Source organism: Dermacentor albipictus, chromosome 1 (genome assembly GCF_038994185.2).
Source record: "Dermacentor albipictus isolate Rhodes 1998 colony chromosome 1, USDA_Dalb.pri_finalv2, whole genome shotgun sequence".
NCBI lineage: Eukaryota > Metazoa > Arthropoda > Arachnida > Ixodida > Ixodidae > Dermacentor > Dermacentor albipictus.
The window spans coordinates 116,270,646-116,291,235 of NC_091821.1; the positions used below are offsets into that span (position 1 = coordinate 116,270,646).

General features: G+C 43.7%; 1 protein-coding gene and 1 long non-coding RNA gene across 8 annotated transcripts in view; one reads left to right on the plus strand and one right to left on the minus strand.

The window, feature by feature from the left end:
- vir (VIR_N domain-containing protein) overlaps positions 1–11,931 on the minus strand; it is a 338,801-nt gene extending 326,870 nt beyond the window's left edge. For all 5 annotated transcript variants that reach the window (XM_065439604.1, XM_065439605.1, XM_065439603.1 and 2 more), the window contains exons 1-2: positions 11,739–11,931; positions 2,943–3,055 (exon numbers count right to left, since the gene is read on the minus strand). In XM_065439604.1, the coding sequence (XP_065295676.1) occupies positions 2,943–3,055; positions 11,739–11,795 (170 nt within the window). In that variant the 5' untranslated portion in view covers positions 11,796–11,931. The remainder of the gene's footprint in view (positions 1–2,942; positions 3,056–11,738) is intronic.
- An 876-nt stretch (positions 11,932–12,807) lies between these two features.
- Positions 12,808–20,590, plus strand: part of LOC135907852 (uncharacterized) — a 105,359-nt gene continuing 97,576 nt past the window's right edge. For all 3 annotated transcript variants that reach the window (XR_010566136.1, XR_010566134.1, XR_010566135.1), the window contains exons 1-2: positions 12,808–13,408; positions 20,444–20,589. This is a non-coding gene — a long non-coding RNA (uncharacterized lncRNA). The remainder of the gene's footprint in view (positions 13,409–20,443; position 20,590) is intronic.

Genomic DNA, 20,590 nt, shown 5'->3' on the forward strand with positions numbered 1-20,590 from the left:
TTCCCTGGCGATTTTCTCGAGCCAGTCATGCACGACTAGCGTCATCCAACTTTAGACAAACGGTCTAAATGCGTGGAAGAGTCATTGAATTTTGTTCCTAGACATTTGCCTATGGTGTGGACGCAATGGTGCACGAACACCGACACTCGAACCATAGAATTAGCACAGTGTCGTCGTCAACGGTGAGTCAAAAAACTCTTGTTTTGCAAACTTCACGGCTGCACACTTCAGGAAAAAATTGCCCAGTGATCATGCAAAGCCTCTACTGCAAAATTGTTCAGTTTTCACGATCGCACTGCGTACCCACAATGGGCGGCTAAACAAATTTTGAGCACAACAAACACAACCTCAGACTCAAGCCACAGCATTTGCGGCGCTCATAGTCTTCCATGGCCTCCCCTACAAAAGCAGCCAATGCCTTCCCCTCCTCATTCGCTCTCCAGTCTGCAAGCTGTTTGAATGGCAGTCACTCCTCTCACGCGCTTTCATGCCAACTCCTCGGCTCCTCACTGCCAGTTTTGACGTCGCTGCTCCTCCAAAGCTGCTTCTTCCAGCCTACCCTCCCAAGCACAATCTTCCACCAACGAGTGCCCTTGCATGGTTCCTGTTTCCTGGTCTCCACAACTCCGATCACCTTTGTTCCGCTACATGTGAAGCTGATGCCAAGCCTGCCATTGCAACCGTCGGAAAGCAAGATGCCCTGACATTTTGAAGCTTCTGCCTTGTGTGTTGCCCACCGCATTCAGTGACTTGAGCACCGACAACGCATGCAATTGGGTCCGTGCTGTAGGCCATGTGATTGTGTGTTATTCGGAGTGCTTCGTTAGGTGTGCCTCACATGTGGTTTTGTTTTCTACGGTGATAAATGGCTCCGTCAGTCTCCAGGCGAAAGTGTCTGACTTTGGAGCAGAAAGTTCTGCTGATAAAAGTGGAAAAGGGCGGCCTGCAGAACAGTGACATCGCAAAGGAATTCAGCATACCGCCGTCTACTTTATCAACTGTATTGAAAAACAAGGAAGCTGTGGTGGGTAGCTTTGAAAAGAGCTTCTTGGCGAAGAGAAAGAGGAATCGCAATTCGAAATACCCCAAAGTGGAAGGCGCACTTCTACAGTGGCTGATGAATGCCAGGAGTGCGAATCTCCCCGTACATGGACCTGCACTTACTGCAAAAGCCAAAGCTCTCGCCCTCCAAATGGGCCATAAAGATTTCAAGTGCAGTAATGGCTGGCTTGAGCTGTTCAAGAGCTTGAGCGGTTCAAGAAATGACAAGGCGTGACCTCGAAGTCGATTGTTGGCAAAAGCACAGCCGTGAACTGTGACAGTTTGGACGTATGGCGCCAACATCGGCTCCAAGCTCTACTTGAAAAGTATGAAGACAAAGACATCTACACCCTAGATAAGGCTGCATTTTTCTTCAAGATTCGACCAAATCACACATTCACTACCGCTGGCGGATCCTCATTTAGAGGAAAACAGACCAAGGAGCATGTCATGGTGCTGTATGGTGCCAATGCAACAGGTGAGGACAAGCTTCCCTTTTTGATAATAAGGGGAAGAAGTCGCGGTGCTTCCAAAATGCAACTATTCCCATGGAATGCATCTACAGAAGTAACATGCGAGCATGGATGACTGCTGCTATTTTTGAAGACTATGTGCACCCTCTGGATAGACAGTTCGAAGCAAAGAATCAGCAAGTGCTTTTCATAATCGACAATTGTCCGAGCCACGGGAAGATCGACAACCTCAAAGCGATCACTGTGGAATTTTTGCCTGCAATCACAACCATGGTGCTGCAACCGATGGATCAGGGCATCATTGAGACCACTCGGAAGCTGTAGCGCAAGGCTCTTTAGCAGCACATGCTCACAGCGTATGACGCCAGCAAGAGGTACAACACTGATTTGCATGGTGCAATCCATTTGCTGAACTTTTCATGGAAAGAACTCGCACCTTTGAAGGTTGCCAACTGCTTTGCACACGCCAGCATTTCCTGCGATGTCGTCAGCGATACTGAAGATGACCAGCCTGACGATGACCAGACTTGCAGTGATCTGCACGAGGCTGTTCATAAAATTGCTGGCCAAGAGGTAGAAGGCAACTTCAAGACATTCGCGTTGGCTGACGCTGCTGCTCCCCTGGTCGCCCCAGCGACGGATGCAGAGATAATTGACACTGTTGGTGGCCCCAACGAGGACGAAGAGCAGGCAAACGAAGAGCCACACGAAGTGCCAACTATGGTGCAGGCGCAGGAGTACCTATGCCTGCTGCGAAATAAGGGTGAATGCATGAGCAGTGACCACAGCTTCGCGCAATGCTTGATCAAAATAGAGCAGGGGTTGCTTCCACCCGGTAAGAACTTGAAACGGTCAAAGCTCACTGCCTTTTTTGCACCTGAATAAAGTTTTGCTTCACTGAATACATTGTATTTTGACTTCCTCGCAGTTGTGGCTCAATTAAAGCTCAACTGCTTTAGCTTTTCTCGAGTGGTCACTTATATCGAATTATTGCTTATAACGAATTTTTTCACTATCCTGCTGACTTCGTTATAATGAGCAATTACTGTATTTTTCATTTATTTAACTCAAAATTAACAATTATGTATTACTGAGAACGTTTTCGCAATCACAATATCAGTCGATAGCGTTGGGTCAGCCAACTGGCTTAGGTATGACACTGCAGACGCGCAAGCATTTGTTCACTGCTTTTAACAGAAGATTGTAAATACCCTGCTGCATGCAGTGCATTAATATGTGGCGGACATGTTCACAGAAGCCCCGTTAACAGATCTGCAACTTTTTTTTTCTATGCTCAAGAAATGTTTCAGGGCCTCGTTAAAGAAAAACTAAACAGTCTGTAAGCACTCTTTTAACATTTATAGTTTCAGCTTATACATAAGCATAAGTATATGTAATTATATATATAGCCCTTTATATGAAGCTCACCCCAGCCTATGACCGCCAGGAAAATCAGCCTGCACTCTTGTTCCCAATGGAATAATCCGAATTTCATGAATGTAGACAGGCCTTGGGAACTGAACCAAGTCCAAGTTTGTTTCCTGCAAGAAATAAAATAAATTGCCATGTGCACGTGAACAGCTGCAAGCTTACAAAAAAATACTAACTCCCTTCTTCACAAAAGTCATTGAATATCCCTATTACACATTGTTACTGCCGTCATTTCATTTAATCAATGTGACCTTTGAACTAACTCAACTGAATTTTCAGCATCATTAATTGATTACATCGTATGCAATAATGACATGAATACTTCTGATGGAGTGTGTATTGTCACAATTGCTGATCATTGTCTAGGTTTTGTGTGCTTGCCATACCAACACAGAAAGTTTTGTTACAAGGAGCACATAAAATGGGCAACTAGAACTGATTACTCATGTAAACAAACAGTACTCGAGCAAGTAAATTATGAGAATTTGTGTGACAACTTGCATGTGGAAAGAGAATTTTCTAAAATTTATTATGCCACTGAACAATCAACGTGCGAGTTCCTCAAACAACTATGAACATGGAATATGTCCCCGAATGACAAACGAAGTACTCCAGATACTGAATCAAAAGGATACGTACATATATAGATGCAACAATAGATGTACCATACAATAGATGAAAAAAATATAAGCATGTACTACAACAAACAATTGAAGTATTAAATAACTTAATCAGTTACAATGATGAGGAATGCAAAAAGGCAGAACCGCTTGAATCTAGTAAGCCATAAAGAGAGGAGAAGATAATAAAATGTATGGAGGATTATTACAGATTTAGTTTGTTAAGGCCAGAAAGCAGTCAACTCTCAAGTGCCTCTTCTAATAAGTTTAATGACTACTTCTTTGATATAAAACAAAGCATCAGTGGCAAAATTGTTTGCGTCTGGGTGATTCCAAATTTACACCAAGATACTGGAACTATTTTTAACACTGATACTGTCACTCAATAAGGTAGCAACAATTGTAACCAGAATGCCTGAAAACGAAGCACCTGTTTATAAAATGGTATACCTACCAAGCTACTAAAACACATATTGGTAGACCGAGTGCTTCACTTTGTGACATATTCAATTGAGCAATTACTACTTGTTCGTATCCAGACATGCTGAAGATTGCCAAAGTAGTGCCAGTATATAAATCACGAGATAGAAATTATCCAAAAAGTTACAGACCTATGTGAGTATTAAGCATAATTATCACTGTATTTGAAAAATTGGTAATGCTGCAATTAAGTTTCTAAAAGAAAATAACAATGTGCCCACAGCAACATGGCTTCGTTCTAAACAAGCCTACATCTACCACAATAATAACTCTTTCACAAATTATTAATAATTCTTTTCACAATAACACAATTGCTATTTTTATTTTGCGAGACATTAAAGAGCATTTGATTCCATCAATCATCCTATTTTTGCAGGTAAGCTAAAAAGAACTATGATGTTGTAGATAAGCCCCAGTATCTTACTAATTATCTTTTGCCTGATAAGCAAAAATTAGTACTCCGAACTTTCAATCCAGATATCGAAATACAATGTGTGGTGTTCCTTAAGGCTTTATGTATTGGGGCATCTTTTGTCCTCTATAAACATGTACAATATCCCAAAGGCGCTGCACAACGCTTCAGTATTGATGCACACAGACAATACTGCCTTAATATTTTGTAGTCGCTCGCTTGCAGACTCACACAGGGCCATAACAGCAAACAGAACTCAACATTTCCTCCTTGTAATATGTAATTTTTTATTCAACAAAGAAGGCCATCAGGGGCTTAGCCAGGAGGGGGGGGGGGGGGGGGTATGGGGCTTCAGCTCCCCAACCCTGAAATTCTTTCACGCTGTCATGGACCGCTGACCAAAACAACCCCCGGCGCCAGAAATCAATCTGTATTTTCTCTAGAATGTCTTTTTCCCGCTCAAAAAGAATTTTCAGCACGAACATTGTGAAATCGGGCTGGATTTCATGGCAACGCCCATGCACCAGGAGTCACATAACGCAAGGAGGGAGCCCCATCCGAGCACAAAGTTTCAAGGGGGTTTTGATGGTAACCAGGCTCGTAGCGGCATCTCGCGGAGGCCGCGTAATCTACAGAGCGCATCGATTTCATTTCCAAAACTTTATGGGTATAAAGTTCTCATAAACTTTTGATCTGAAAGCGGCATTGACATTTTCAAAGTTGTGCTTTAGATTTTCAATTGCGGAACTTTGTGGGTTTAATGCTGTTATAAACATTTGACGCCAAATGTGCATCAAGTTTTCTAAAGTCGTACATCGGACCTACCTACAACGAGACAAGCCAAATCAACACACAATCAAACAAGTTGACAAAACATGCAGCGAGGTCCGATGGGACGAAGTATTGTGGTGGTTCAATTGCGCCGTCATGTCACAGAAAATAATAACATTTTTTTCACCCGCGCCAAAGCATTCATGTCAAGACACTAAAACCAGCAAACTACATTCTTATTTATTTTTCTACTTTGACTTTTATTCACAAGGACAAATTGAGCCTCTTCAATATTGTTGTTCTTGCTACCCACGGGCTGCCAGAGCCAGTCACAGCGCATGCGTTTTTCTCGTGTTGCCTCAACCACCACACGGTGCACTTCGGTGCGCGTTGGTTTTGGCTGGCCGAGTGGATTTTGCCTGGCAGAGTTTTGGATGCTTTGTGGCTAGCAGACGAGTAAAAGAAACAATGGACGCTCACCACCATTACTGTGGGGACTCGACGGATTGCTACATGTTCGCTTGAGCGCAACCTCTCCGGAAAGTCTTGTCTCGCCGGTGTAGGATACCGAGCAGTATGCGTATGGTTCTCTGTAGGCCAAGCGTCTCACGTTTTCAATATACCTTCAGTGGCCACATTAGGTGCCCAAAGTAGGCATTCGATTGTGGCCGACATGCTCTCCTTTGTTTCTTTTTTTTTTTCATTTCAGTGTTCCAGCCCCACAAAAGAAAAAAAAAAACATTGTTGTGGCACAGCGAATTGCCGCATGGTGAAAGTTCGATTTCGCTACTTCTTTTGCGTAAGTAAAGGGCCACAGGACGCTTCAGTTGCCGGATACTCTTATTATATTATTGCGATAGCAATCATGTGGACAGTCCGGGCGCATTCCTGCGGTCACCGTCGCCCTCATGTTCCATATAAAGTCCAAGGGCGATAACATCGTGACCACACGCCGCATGCGCGAGTGAAAGCATGAAGGGGGGGGGGGGCATGGGTGAGCCGCCGATAATGGCTCAGTCTTCCGAGCGCAAGGGAGAAAAGCGGGAAGGAAGCGCGGTGCTTTCCGCCACGCGCAGTACATCCGGGGGAGTGGAGGGAGGGGGGGCGGGCCTTAGGATTTTGTGATCTGTGATTGCCCAACATACAGGGTCTGTCCTGAAAGTAATGTCAGTGAATTTATTGTGACGCCACTGTACGTCGGAGCACGGTCTAACCGGTTGAAACTGGTAGTGCGGGAACCCAGCTAAGCAGCACTCTGTCGCTCAGTGTGCTCTGAGCATTGGAGAGTGTAGGACAGGCCTGCCTGTGGGAGTTGTTTTTTATTCTTGTGCAAGTAAAAATGCAGCACACATTAGAACAAAGATTTGCGATCAAGTTTTGCATAAAACTTGGCAAAACTGCTGCGGAAACTGTTACTATGCTCAAGACTGCTTACAAAGAACATGCGCTGTCAGATCGGCAAGCGTTTCAGTGGCACAAGGCCTTTTTGGAAGGCTGGGAAGAGGTCGACAACGAGGACCGTGCCAGACGGCCATCCACGACCACCATGACTGACAATGTGACGCGAGTGAGGGAACTGTTGAATTCAGACCGACGATTAAGTGTCCATTTAATGGCCGACATCTAAAACATTCCGAAAACTCAAGTTCATGAAATCGTTACAAGCGATATCGGCATGCGGAAGGTGAGCCCAAAAATGGTTCCAGAAGTGCTCACTGACAACCAAAAGTCACACTGCATTGAAACATGCCAAGAAAACCTCGACATGTGCAAACATGATCGAAAATTTTTGGACAATGTCATTACATGTGACGAGACTTGGGTATTTCAATATGACCCGGATACCAAAAGGCAATCATCGGAGTAGCACACGCACTCATCCCTTCGCCAGAAGAAAGCCAGGATGAGTAAATCAAAGATCAAGATCATGCTCATCCTTTTTTTTTTTTTACATCCACGGACTAGTTCATCACACCTGGAACCTGGAACCACTGTGAACTCCAAATTTTATGTGGAAGTCCTCAAAATACTGAAACACAGGGTTCAACGCATCCGGCCGGACATCGCAGACAACTGGAAGTTGCACCACAATAATGCGCCAGCCCTCAACAGTGCCTTCCTCGTCACCGACTACCTGGTTAAAGCAGGAGTGCCAACGCTCCCCCAGCCCTCGTATAGCCTGGACATGGCTCCCCCCAACTTTTTTTTTTTTGTTTCCACGCCTCAAAACACCCCTGAAAGGCAAGCATTTTGGGACAGTGGATGGGATCAAAGCAGCTTGCACCGCAGCATTAAAGGCCATTCCGGAGGAACACTACCATAATGCATTCGAGAGCTGGAAGTCTCGCTGGAGTCGATGTATCAATGCAAAAGGAGAGTATTTAGAAGATTTTTTGAACACTTGTAACGATAAATTCAGTAAGGCCATTCAATTTTAATGGCCTTACCGACATTGCTTTCAGGAGAGACCCTGTGTTCGTTTGCCGTGCTTGATGCAATAAAGGAAAAATGCAATGCTTTTCTTTCAAGGAAGCCATATGGGTTTTCTTTGTAGCAATTGCTATGATTGGGTAGGTGCCTTATTTTCCCTTCATTAATTAATTCTGTCCACCTTGTGGGTTTCTGCAGAACTATTATGACAAACTCTTGCCTTTGCTTCGAGTTGTTAATAAGTTCAACTTCACCCTGCCATCTGCTAGCTTCCCGGTCAGTTCAGATAGTAGAGCGGCTGCCCTGGAAAGGTGGTGGTCTTGGATTTGAGTCCCGGAACAGGACGAATTTTTCTTCAACTGCAAGGCTTTTCTTTCAAGGACCCTATATATCAGTTTCCTTTGTAGCAATTGCTACAATTGGGAGGATGTCTCATTTTCCCTTTATTAGCATATACAAGCTGGAGTCACAGCCTATGAAGCGGTTAAAGGAAACTTTCCTTCATCAAATATGACATTAGAGGCCCTACACCATATCCAGCATGATAGCCATAGTCTTTCGAGTTGGCAAAAATGCAGGGAATAAAAGAATCCCTTCAGTTATGCTATTTTTTACATAATAAATGGCGCTTATATGAGTGGGATTAATGGTGTTCTATTTCTGCTAATTGTTTTCTTTATTTCTTCAATTAAAGTATTATTTCCAGGCCCCATATCCTTGAAAATGCAGAGCAAAGGGCTCTCCAGTTGCCTTGGAATAAAGAGTCAAAGTAGGCTATAATCGATCTCAATGAACAAGGTTGAAGTCAATATCCATGACAGACTCGGTGCATTCAATGAATACAGAAATTTTGCCCAAGTGTACATTTAACCCCTTCTATGCCACGCTATTATCTGAAATGCTGACCAAAAATAGCCTAATTATTTTTAAAGGCACCAGCTTCAAACATGTTCTACCTCCTCAGAAAGAATAAATTCACTTCTGCTAGTGCTGTCTCGTGGTTTGCAGACTGCCATCTACCAAACACGACTAAGCACCGAGAGAAAACTGGGCTCTTCCATGGCATGGCTAGAAAATGCAAAGTACCACTGACGAGCTGAGCTCATCCTTGGCCATTTTTACCAGAAAGACATGGATAAACCCAGCTTGTGCAAGGCATGGAAGGGGTTAAAATGCTATCGCATGGAGCACCTCTTGGATGTTCAATATATTGCCTAGGTATCCTGTAATTCCTTACCCTCATTTCAAAGCTATATTTTGGCACTACCACATACTGCTTTTATGTAAGCCAATGATGTACTCCAGTATTAGCAAAACTCTGATTTCTGAGTGTCACATAAAGCTTAATTAAATTACAATAAAAAGTGGTGTACACTATGTCAGTAAATACAATAAAAGTGGTTTCACACTTTAATATTTAGGGTCTTTCATTCTGCTGATATTTCCCGACCTTTGCACTCCAAACAAGTTTCACAAAAATCGAGTTAAACCTGATTCCGCCACTGAGTTCTGTCCTTTCACGAAGAGCAAAAAAAAAAAGATGCAGGTGTTACAAAAGCAATGAACACTGCTCAGTTTGTGTGAGCAAGAGGTTGTGATATATCGTATATTGAAACAGATATATCATATCACCAGAAATTTTGAGACAAAATCAGCACGGAGTGGGCCAGGACATTGCAGTGAAATGACAATGATAAAGATGACAAACAGGGTAATGAATGGGGACCCAGCACGGCTTGGGATTCTGGTTGAAAAGGCCAGCTTAATCAATCATTTATTAACTACATCCCTCTGCCAAGTTAAGCCGATATGATGTAGATTCTTTAAAGGATGAATTTGAACAATATCTGCTAGAACAAGGCACCGAGAACAGCATTCACATGCTGACCTAATGGCAAGATGCCACCACCCCCTACCCAAAGCTAATGAACACAGCGCTGACATTGCTCTGCATTGCTAACAGTCACTGTGATGTTGAGAGGGCGCTTTCCCAACTGGAGTGTTGTAAAATCACCAGCTGGTGATATGAACATGAATGAACACAAAATTGCTCAAAATGAAAATGATGATGTATGTGAACAAGGGCTTACTTGTAAGATAAGGAAAATCATCATGTTTCTTGCTAAGCATGCCTGTATACACTACTATTTACGTGCATTTTTTTTTACTTTGTTAAAGAGCTGAGAACAAAGTAAACACAGCATTGCCAAGTATGTATCTGTGTGTTGTTTTTGCTTATGTACTTCATTTAAAAAGTGCCTATAATGCCTGCCACTGAGGAACCACATAAGTAAAAACAACAAACAGATACATACTTCGCAATGCTTTGTTTATATATATATATATATATATATATATATATATATATATATATATATATATATATATATATATATATATATATATATATATATATATATATAAACGAGAAGAAAGGGGGTTAACCGAGGGACCCGATAATTATTAGTCATATAATGAGAAGCCAACAAACACTGACACCAAGTACAACATAGGGGAAATTGCATGTGCTTAATAAATGAAATAAAGTAATGATAAATTATTGGAAATTAAAGTGGATGAAAAAACAACTTGCCGCAGGTGGGAACCGAACCCACAACCTTCGCATGTCGCGGTAGCTCAATTGGTAGAGCATCGCACGCGACATGCGAAGGTTGTGGGTTCGGTTCCCACCTGCGGCAAGTTGTTTTTTCATCCACTTTAATTTCCAATAATTTATCATTACTTTATTTCATTTATTAAGCACATGCAATTTCCCCTATGTTGTACTTGGTGTCAGTGTTTGTTGGCTTCTCATTATATGACTATATATATATATATATATATATATATATATATATATATATATATATATATATATATATATATATATATATATAAAGTTCACACAATTTGCAAGCTCTTTTCGTCATTATATGTTTCTCTGAGTGACTTCACTTATTTGAATAAAATGTTTGTTTCCAAAAGGAAACCATTGCCTCTGTTAATTGATTGTGAGAGTGACCAGGAAAATCCTGAACATTATGCTGCCAGGCAACAAAAATCCCGAATCCTCCCCAGTTTTTTTTTTAAAGTAACATCCATATTTATCCTCAAAATTTTTTGCGAAATATAAAACTGGAGAATGATGGACCCTATTTATGTTGCAATATTAAACGTAGCAAACAAAGTTTTCCAAGAGGCTCACTAAAAACTACTTTAATATTTGTGCTTCGTATTCAAGGAGGTCGTTTCTATACATGACATGGCTGAGCGTCATTCGATGAGCATGAATTACACAACTGCAGTAAAACCTAAAGTGTTGTTGTTCATTATGCATTGGATATATCTTAAACTAGTAGATGCTTGATGTTATTTAATATGCGAGGTACGCTGCAATCATTTACCGATACAAAACTAAATCAGTTTGTCAATGCGGTCCGCCCCGAATTGCTTATATGTCACACCCGGCTCACACAGGGCACTTAATACGGTTGTCAAACGGCGCACTTCTTATCGCGATCAAGCCCGATCCGGATCGAAATTCTCGGTCGCGATTTGTTGCTTTGCGCAAGCTGCGCGAGGAAGCTAATCGCGGTCAAGAATTTCGATCCGGATCGGACATGACCGCAATCGAAAGTGGCCGTGTGACACCGGTATTAGATCACGATTGAGCTGGATAAGGACCGAATTTCTCGATCGCGATTGGCTCGAAGCTGGGGAAAGGATCCAATGGCGATCGAGGAATTCGATCTCAATCGGGCTCGATGGAGATCGAATGTGCCCAGTGTGACCAGAATGTCAGGCTCATGAAAAACATTTCAAACTGAACACGCCCAATAAGTTGCCGAATTTTATTCTCGAACGCTATGAAAACTGAGAACGATCGAGCAATTATAAAGATGTGATCTACGAACCCTTAACGGCTATGCCAAAAATAATAAATGGACTGCGGTGAACACGCTGATTTAGAATCATCACAAGGATCAATCAAATCAATACATTTGAACACAACGAAGAGAGAAGACACTGTGTTCTAATTCCAATTATTATAATACCGTGCTTGATTCATGCAGTGCTTACCTCATTGCTTTCGTGTGAAAATGTGTCAAAGAATAAAAGTTCGCACGCATCAGACATTCTGTTTTCAGCCGGTGGGGGCAAAAAACTCAAAAGTACCGCACCAAATGTGTCAAAACACGAAATCGTCCATTTTGAATGTTACAGAACCCATAGAATAAAGAACCACAGAACCTGCATGTATTTACCAGTAGAGGCGCCAAAATCGCTTGTAGTTTACCATAGTTCTACGACGGTCGTAGTTACGTATAACATTGCGTAAAACCCGAAAAAATTATAGTACCTTCCAAAATTTTGAAAGAAAGCTCAATAAGCAAGAAGCCCTAAAAATTACGGGTGTGTTTATATTTCTTCTAGCAGAAATAAAGTATTTGCAACTTAACTATAGGTGGTGTCCAGCATAGAGTTTCTCACTATAACACCTAGAGGGTAATCTGGCGCTACCGTCTATGGACCAGAAACTCAAGTTAAAGTGGTAGAGCAATGTTCTAGAACGTCTAAGGCGTCAATATAATCGCGAACAGAGCTTTAGTAACCGAGAAATTGAGGTAAATGCATAACACGATTTGAGACCCCCCAGCCATCCCCCAGCGACATTCCGGTACTAGCCCGATGACGAAAGCACTCCTCATAATTTGTGTTACTAATACTCAACTACTCGTATTAAAAATATCCTTTCATTCAATTATAAGACGGGAAAAAAATGCTACTTGTCTACGTCTATTCGATTCTAAGAAAAAATAACATTTTTGCCTTTACGTTACCCTTCAGTAATATGGGTGTTCGAAAGGTTTCGTTTTCGCTCGACTCTGCGCCGCGCATGCTTTGGAGTTTCAGCAGTTTGGTTAGAGTGTACTAGATGTTCTAGTAGACTCTGGTTTGGTTATCGCGTCGTGCTGTGAGGGTTCTGCTGGCTCGCGAAACTTTCATTTGGAACAAGCAGTGAGAATGCCACGTCCATGTGATGTCGTGGGAAGCCCTCGTTGCTTTCCCGCTCCGCAGAGCCGGTGTCGAGGCCGCCGTCGTAGTACGCAACGACGCCGGCAGGGCGAGCCCTCAGCAGCAGGTCGCGCTCGTCAGTGCTCAAATCGCTGAAGTTGAGACCACCATCGCGAGCCAATTTGTCGGTGTCAGGGTCCATTGCGACGAGCGTCGAAGTTGGCGTCATAGAATGAAGTACCAGCTTATGGGCGTCTTGCGCTGGAGTTTGATAAAGTTTGAAGTATTGTAGCGGCGCCTGGTGGCGGTGCGGGAAACGACATCTGGGTCGTACCAGCTTGGGTCGTATTGAAACCTGGCTGTGGCGAAGCACGTTTCTAGGCCGAGAAAAAAGTGCGTCGATTCGCACTTTTTTATGCCCTGTTGCGAGTGCGAAAAGGCTCGTCACTTCTCACAGACCACGCCGACCACGCTGCGAGCTCGCCGCAGCCTATAGTTTAACGAAAACGGACTCTCCGTGTGCCGTGGGACGTAATGCTGGGAACAGAAGGAATCGGCGACGCCGCTCCGGAGAGACCTAGCCCAGCCTCGAAAAGGCGTCACCGTCATTACTTCTGCGTCGTGGGCTGCCATGAACAAGAAGGCCTGAATCCCAACACCAGATTCTACAGTTTTCCTTCATGGCCACAAGTGGAGCTTCGGGCGCGCTGCATAGCTGCAGTTCGTCGCGCAGAGTAAGCGAAACTTCGTGCCATGCTGACTGCTTCGCCTGTCTTGAAGCTTGCTTGATTATCTGCGTTCGAAATTTCGGTCTTTTGCACCTACAGTCCCGACAGCAGACCGACATAGCAGCAGGCATGGCTGGTAATTCACGATTCGAGACCCGGCCACAGCGACAATTAACAATTCGACCGATATGCGAAGTGGTGAAGTGTGTGCAAATGAGCACAAATGGACGGTCGGGCTCATTCGATGACAATTCACGACTCCACTACGAGCAGCACAGGTTAATAGATTTATATGCGCTCATCCTTGATCTCAAGCCAGCACGTTGAGGCAGCGCAGCAAGGCAGTATTGATTGCAGTATACGTCGATGTTCGAGCGCTGTCATTAAAAGCTACATCAAGCGAGCAGCGCACAAGCTCGCGCTACAGCGCGATTCGCACGCACGTGCGGGCTCATATCCATTGCATCAGTTTAGCGGCATGCAGTCAACAAAGATTGCAGGAGGCCCGCCGTTTCGCGGCATGTCGAAAGACCGCTGCCGTCGCGGCGCGTACGATCGTGCGCTCGAGCAGTTCGTACATCGCGACGCGTACCGTCGTGTGCTCGAGCAGTTCCGTACACATGATGTCTGCTTATCGCTGCTGTGGATTCATTTCTAGCACGCATTTCCTCGCGTTTGTGCGCCTTAATCTAGCAGCTAGCGTGCAAACATTACCTGTATTCCACTTCGTACGCGACTCGCTTCACTTGCGATTGACACCGTGCTAAAACTTCGCCGCCTAATTCTTGAACGGCGTACACGTATTCGGCACTGCATCATTTCATGCCTTTACGCAGCGTGCCACCCCTGAAAAAAACTTCGGGCGCCCGATATACGCAGCAGGCCGTGCTACAACACAACCGAAAGTGGCGGGTCCATATTGTAAACGTGCTCTCCGAAGCAGACGACCGAGCTGATACGACCCATTTTAGGACAGAGGGCGCTTTTTAGCACCTTTCTCGCAGCGCCCCCTGGGCAATGCAAGAGCCCCATGGTCGCGCGTTTCTCCTACAAACAACTTCCGCTAGCCACCATACTCCCGTTTTCGCTCTGCTGTGGGCTCGGTCTTGACTCTGTTTCTGGCGGCGCGTTTGCGTTTTGCGCAGAAAAGCCGTAGCGCCGTCTGCGGACGCCGTTCTACTCACCGATGGCACAGCGTCACTATGAGACCATGATGTCAGTACTCCTCGATCGGAGGGCGGGCGATTTGAACTGCGCTAGAGGTACGCGGACGCTTCAGAACGCATTTTCTCTTAAAATAAGTCTCTCCTTGGCACGAAACAAGCGTTTCGAGGTTTCTGGGATGGTATTTCAACAGTCCACGTTGACTGAATAGTAACCTTTAATGTCCCTTTAAGGAGGCACCGTGCCGTCATGGGCATAGAGTTTCTCACTACATTGTGTTATAGTGAGAAACTCTATGGTCATGGGAATGACGGTATATGTGTCTGCGAGGCTCGTGTTGGCTGATGTTGTAAGAGGCTTCGTCTAAAACGTGGATTTGGCTACACAAATAACGCGTTCTCAAAGTAAAATCTTCATAAAATGTTTCCATTCACGCATATTACATCTTCACTCACCTACAATGCACGACCAAGCGAAGAAAAGCAAGAACAGACGACAAACTGTTTCAAAGCGAGCGCGAACCTTGTCGTCTATCCTCTAACTTTAGCGGCTCGCTGATACTTTTTAAGTATTATATAATCGTACACGTAATAACAAGTTCTTATAGTTAAACAAAACATGTTTTTGCGTGATAATAAAGCTAAAACAGCTTTTCACGTGCTGTTTTAGTAGAAAATGAATCGTTGTGACAGACGGAACGGTACTTGCCAAGCGCGTCTTCAAGGTGTCATGTCTCTCCGAGAACGATGCCAATCCGAAGTCATAATATACCGGCATTCCCAACGAGACGGTAACCATAGTGCGGTAACGTTGCGCCAGATTTCCCTCTAGGTAATGTAGTGAGAAACTCTATGGTGTCCAGATCTGGATAAATGGATGGATGTTATGAGTTTCCCCTTTGGATACAACTGATCAGGAGCTTACAATACAAGGCCATGAAATACCCCGAGTGGCCGAATACAAATATCTCGGGGTATGGATAAACAAAGGGCAGATGTACACGGAAAAGCATAAGGGCGAAGAGATGCCGGGATAATGAAACACAAGGCATTGTGGGGGTACAACAGGTATGAGGTACTGAGAGGCATTTGGAAGGGAGTGATGGTGCCGGGGCTTACTTTCGGGAATGCGATCCTGTACGTGTTTAAGGGCAGAGGTTAATTCAGTCGAGACTGGAAGTAAATCAGAGAGCTGTGGGAAGGTTAGCACTAGGTGCCCACGGGAAAACCACAAACGAAGCAGTACAGGGAGATATGGGCTGGGCATCGTTTGAAGCACGGGAAGCTCAGAGTAAAATCCTATACGAAAAACGTCTGAGGATATTGGACGATAACAGGTGGGCAGCTAAGGTGTTTAAATACCTATACTGAAAGAGCATTCACTCACAATGGCGGAAAAGAACTAGGAAGCTAGTTTAATATACCTGCAAGATGAAGCAACTCACCCAAATCAAGTTGTTACTTTGAGTACATTGACAATGTTTCGGCATGTGCACTCTAGCACTATCTGCAACACTGATTGCTTTTCTTGTTGCAATCACTCCTCCTTGTGCAATCTACCTTCAATTTCTCCTTGTTTCATGTGGCAGTTTCTTGCATATGCATTTCTGCTCACTTACAAATTTCTTGTGATTTTTGCAACATCAGTTCCTTGTCTTGCAGCATCTTTTTTTCAGCTTCTTGTCGCTTGTGCCATAGACTATCCGCTCCGATATCACCGACTCTGCAAAGCTACTGAAATATCAGAGCCTGCATCCAAAGATCTCATGAAAACCTTTCAAACATTTCTCATTCCTCTCAGGTGGAAGACATGCCTTCTGTAGATGCTTTCTTGATTAGTGAAGTAGCTCTCAAATTTATGTATGAGAGTTTCATGTGCTCTTTTTACTCATCTTCAGTCAACTGAAGCTGTTTGAAGGCTTCGTCACTAGTGTGGAATGTTCAGAGACATGGCTGCCAGGAAAAGCTCCAGCCTTAGCTTGAAAAGAAACCATGGCCAGGATAACTTAACACTTCTGTTCAAATGGTATACCTTTTCACGCTTTGCCAATGGTCCGAGCAGCACTCTGTCTTAATTATTACAGGGATCAGCCAACTGTGAACGGCAGATGATAAAAACAGGAACAGAACTGAGCGAAAGGATTCCTTACATTAAACCAGCCCAGTTCCACCTTGTATTCCCCTATGGGCTGGAGCGGCTCTAGCAGCTTTGTGATGACTGTTCCTTGTCATGGAACAGATTCTGTGAAGGACTGATGAGTGAACTTCTGACGTAAGGCATCAAACCATTATAAACTAGATTATGCAACAAGTCAGTAAGCCCCCAAAAGTCCTGCAAATGTTTATCCAACTTGTTTCATATCTGCATGAGCAGCGAGGGGAAAGGAAAGAGGAATAATAGCTGGCTGCTTGTTAGTGCCAATTTGGTAGTACCAGTACACAGTCGCTCAATGTACAGGGTGTCAAAGCAGTGGCAGCAACATGGAAAATGGGCTGTATTTGTCACCGTACATCTTGAAACTTGAATGAATGGTGCAACATGCATTTGCATATTTCTACAAGACCGTGAACTTTAAATCTGAGTTCTTGAAGAAAAAATAGAAGATGGCCTTTAAATTTTATTTTCAAGATAACTCTGTATTGCATTATTTTTATACATGAATGAGACTGAGATAAACACTTGCTATGAATATAAATTCCCCGCTGCAGACAAAGTAAACATACCATCTTCATCACAGGCAGGTGTCATTGTCCCGAGTCAAACAGTTCCCAGGAAATAAAACTGCGAATTAATGAAAAATTGTTGTGTGAGCTGAATTTGAGATTTTTGATTAAAACTGGGAAGAATTATTTAAGAAATAACTGCTCTTGTACACTTTTCTACAGACATACCTCAAGATTAAAAAACATGGCACCTGTACACGGAACGTCTTTTAAGATGACACTGGTGCTTGGTGGCGGGGTTTCGGAGTCTCGCATCACTCTGAGGGTCGTGCTCTTGCTATGCTGCTGGTGTGTCTTGAAACAGGTAGCTGGCCTATGCTACCAAGGCGTCACACAAAGGCTAAGCTGGCGCCCATGCCATCATCCATGCCATCTTGACAAGCGTTGCTAACTTGGTGATGATTTCCGAAGTATGTAGAAATGATACAGGCGGTTTATTTACACAGAATTAAAGGCAAACTGGTTTAAAGGAAAAAAACATGCTCATACTGGCAGAAGCACAGAGTACAGTACACATTAACATTGTAGCCCACAGCTACACCGTTCCACCCTTAAGATGATCATGGAAAGGAGGAAGCAAGTAAACCATGCATAGTCATTGTCCCAGTGATGACAAAGAAGTGAACAACAATATCTACGAGAAGAACAAGCCGCTCAGCAAAATTCCCAGCCACTTCCTGACTGGCTTCATGTGTTGGCATGATGCACAACACATGGCATTGATAATTAGCATCTTCTTGGATGGGATGCAGTCAGCTTGGGCAGCTTGCGGAATACGCACGCACCTCTTTTTTTGGCAGTTAGCCCACACCTTGAGTCTGAAAACAACTTTACAGTGACGTCACAAGCAAGTCGTTGGGGTAGACCAGAGACTTGGTGGACAGGGTGAACCAGAAACTCTTGTAGGAGCTCTAAATTTGTCAGAATCTCAGTGCCCACGGTGATTAATGCAGAAGGTTGGCCTAGTTGGTGTTCATGCATTTGCTGTGACATAGTTACTAGCGCAAACAAGACTACGGAAAAAAGATGGGACAGGACAGACTTCAACTGACAAGCTTTATTCAGAAAAACATGCAGAGGCCACCGTATGCCCAAATAATGCACGGACAGACGCATTAATGAATGTGCCATGCAGGAGACAACCACATGTGCAACAAGCCGATAAGCGGCCATAACACGCAAATGCTCAGACGGTTCACCAGGCAGTTAGATAGGGAAATATTCAAGGCGTTTTGCATTTCAAAAGCTGCTGATGAATGCATAAGTGCTCCATCACTGGCACTCACTGATAAAGAAGTGTTGTACCTTGAGAAGAACTTGGTGTATGCTTTGTAATTGCTTGTTGTAGGCATTTATCGGCTTCGTTGTGCATTTGGTTGTCTCGTACGTGGCACATTCGAATATGCGTCTGTCTGTGCATTCATTTGAGCATATGGTGGCTTCTTTGTATGTTCTTCTGAATAAAGCTTGTCAGTTGAAGTCTAGTACACTGTCCTGTCCCACCTTTTTTCTGTAGTCTTGTTCGTGCTATTAACTATGTCACAGAAAATGCCCACGAGGACTCAGTGAAATGTCGTTTGATGTCAATACAACAATGATCCTGGCCTCCGCTCTTTGGCTATTACGCCAAATGTAACAGCGGCAACCTTAACATTATTTTTTGATAAGGCAGATATTAGTGCAGAAGTGGATTATCTCAACATCTCCCACGTACTTCTGTATCACAGAACATCCCCCATCATGTCTAGGACAGCACAACAATTACTGCCTCTGTTCTCTATGAAATTATGCAACAAAACAACAAGCACTATCTTAATATCCTAGCTTAGTCCTCACTGCAACGAATATACACCATCAAGCGCATAATTTTTTAAATAAAATGAATTGATTTGTTTCTCCCGTTTTAAAGCCACTAGCTTTCTTTGGATCTTTCCCCATTTTTATACTTCTACTTTCTCCACCAAATAGCTCTTTGAGACACAGGTTTTGTTGCACCAGACCTTTACGGAGTCTGAAAGTTTAGATGCTGTGCATGGTAGATGGTAGAGCCATGTCGTGTGTCTCCACCGCATTGACTCGTGGTTTAAAGCCGTGTTTGTCACCAAAATCTGCTGCACGTCTTGTTAAAATTCACCGAAATGTACTCTTTTTCCATGGGTAATACATATTTCAATGCCATATAGTAGCAAAGGTGTTTTTGACTACTTTCACACTGCTTCTACGGTAACCTAGTTCAGAAATCAATTAAGCCCTAAAATTTTTTTTATATCGAAGTGTAGATTCGATGTTCCAGCAGAAAAAGAAGGAAGATATATTTTTATCAAAATTAAGAATGTCATCCAGGCATGCTTGACCAATCTGGCACAGAATCGCCCCACAGCCACATTCACTGGTGCAAACCATGACCTCCAAGGTCATGTAATTCAGCAGGAAGTTTTCTGCACCATGTAGTGGTCTCAGTTCTTGCGTAAGCGCACGGAAGCTGTGAAAAAGCAATTGTATTTGTCGCATCCCCTCTCTCCAAGGCCAGGTTCACTGCCTGATGAATGCAAAGAATAGAATTGTTGGAAGGATACGGAGAGGAAGAATTTGAGAGTGACAATCTGATTTTTCTTTTTTTTTTTTTGTGGTGCCTCTTCATGGTCAGCATCCTGTTGCACTGTTTTAGAATGCTAAAATGAAGCTCGCTTTGGCATTGGCAGGTCAGGTGCTGCTTTGAGAACTTGGTGGATTTTAACCTATTTTCACTGAATGAGGGAACTTCACTGATGCAGACGATGCTATAAGACAAACATGGCCCATTTCCCCATTGACTTAGGTACAGAATGCTCTTCTGCTTTTGTGCTGCTTATGCTAGGACCATAATTTTCCTTACTAGCCTGAATGTAGTATGTTAGCTACTCCTGCACCACTCAATGTGGATGCACACGGCTTACCTCTTGCTGCTAGGTAGTGGTTTGATAAGTGCTCACAAGTCACAGTAGGTTACAAGGCAAAAATCAGCAGGTCAGCAGGGGTTTTGTCTCTCGCTAAGGTTGAAGAGGAGAGGGAGTCTCTCTCAGAACCAGCCTCCTTATAGCACTTTTTTGTAAGCACTATGGGACAGTATATCATTCTCATAGAAGCAATCAGGTGTCACTCTCTGTCTCTGCAGATAAGGCACCAAAGCAGAGCGTGGTATTTGGAAGATGGCACACCAGCCATCTACTTCATGGCGAGATGACGGGCAACCATTGGGCTACCCAAACAAAAAGAAGCCCCAAGTTGCCAGGCAACAGGAACAAACAAGACGCTTCCAAGG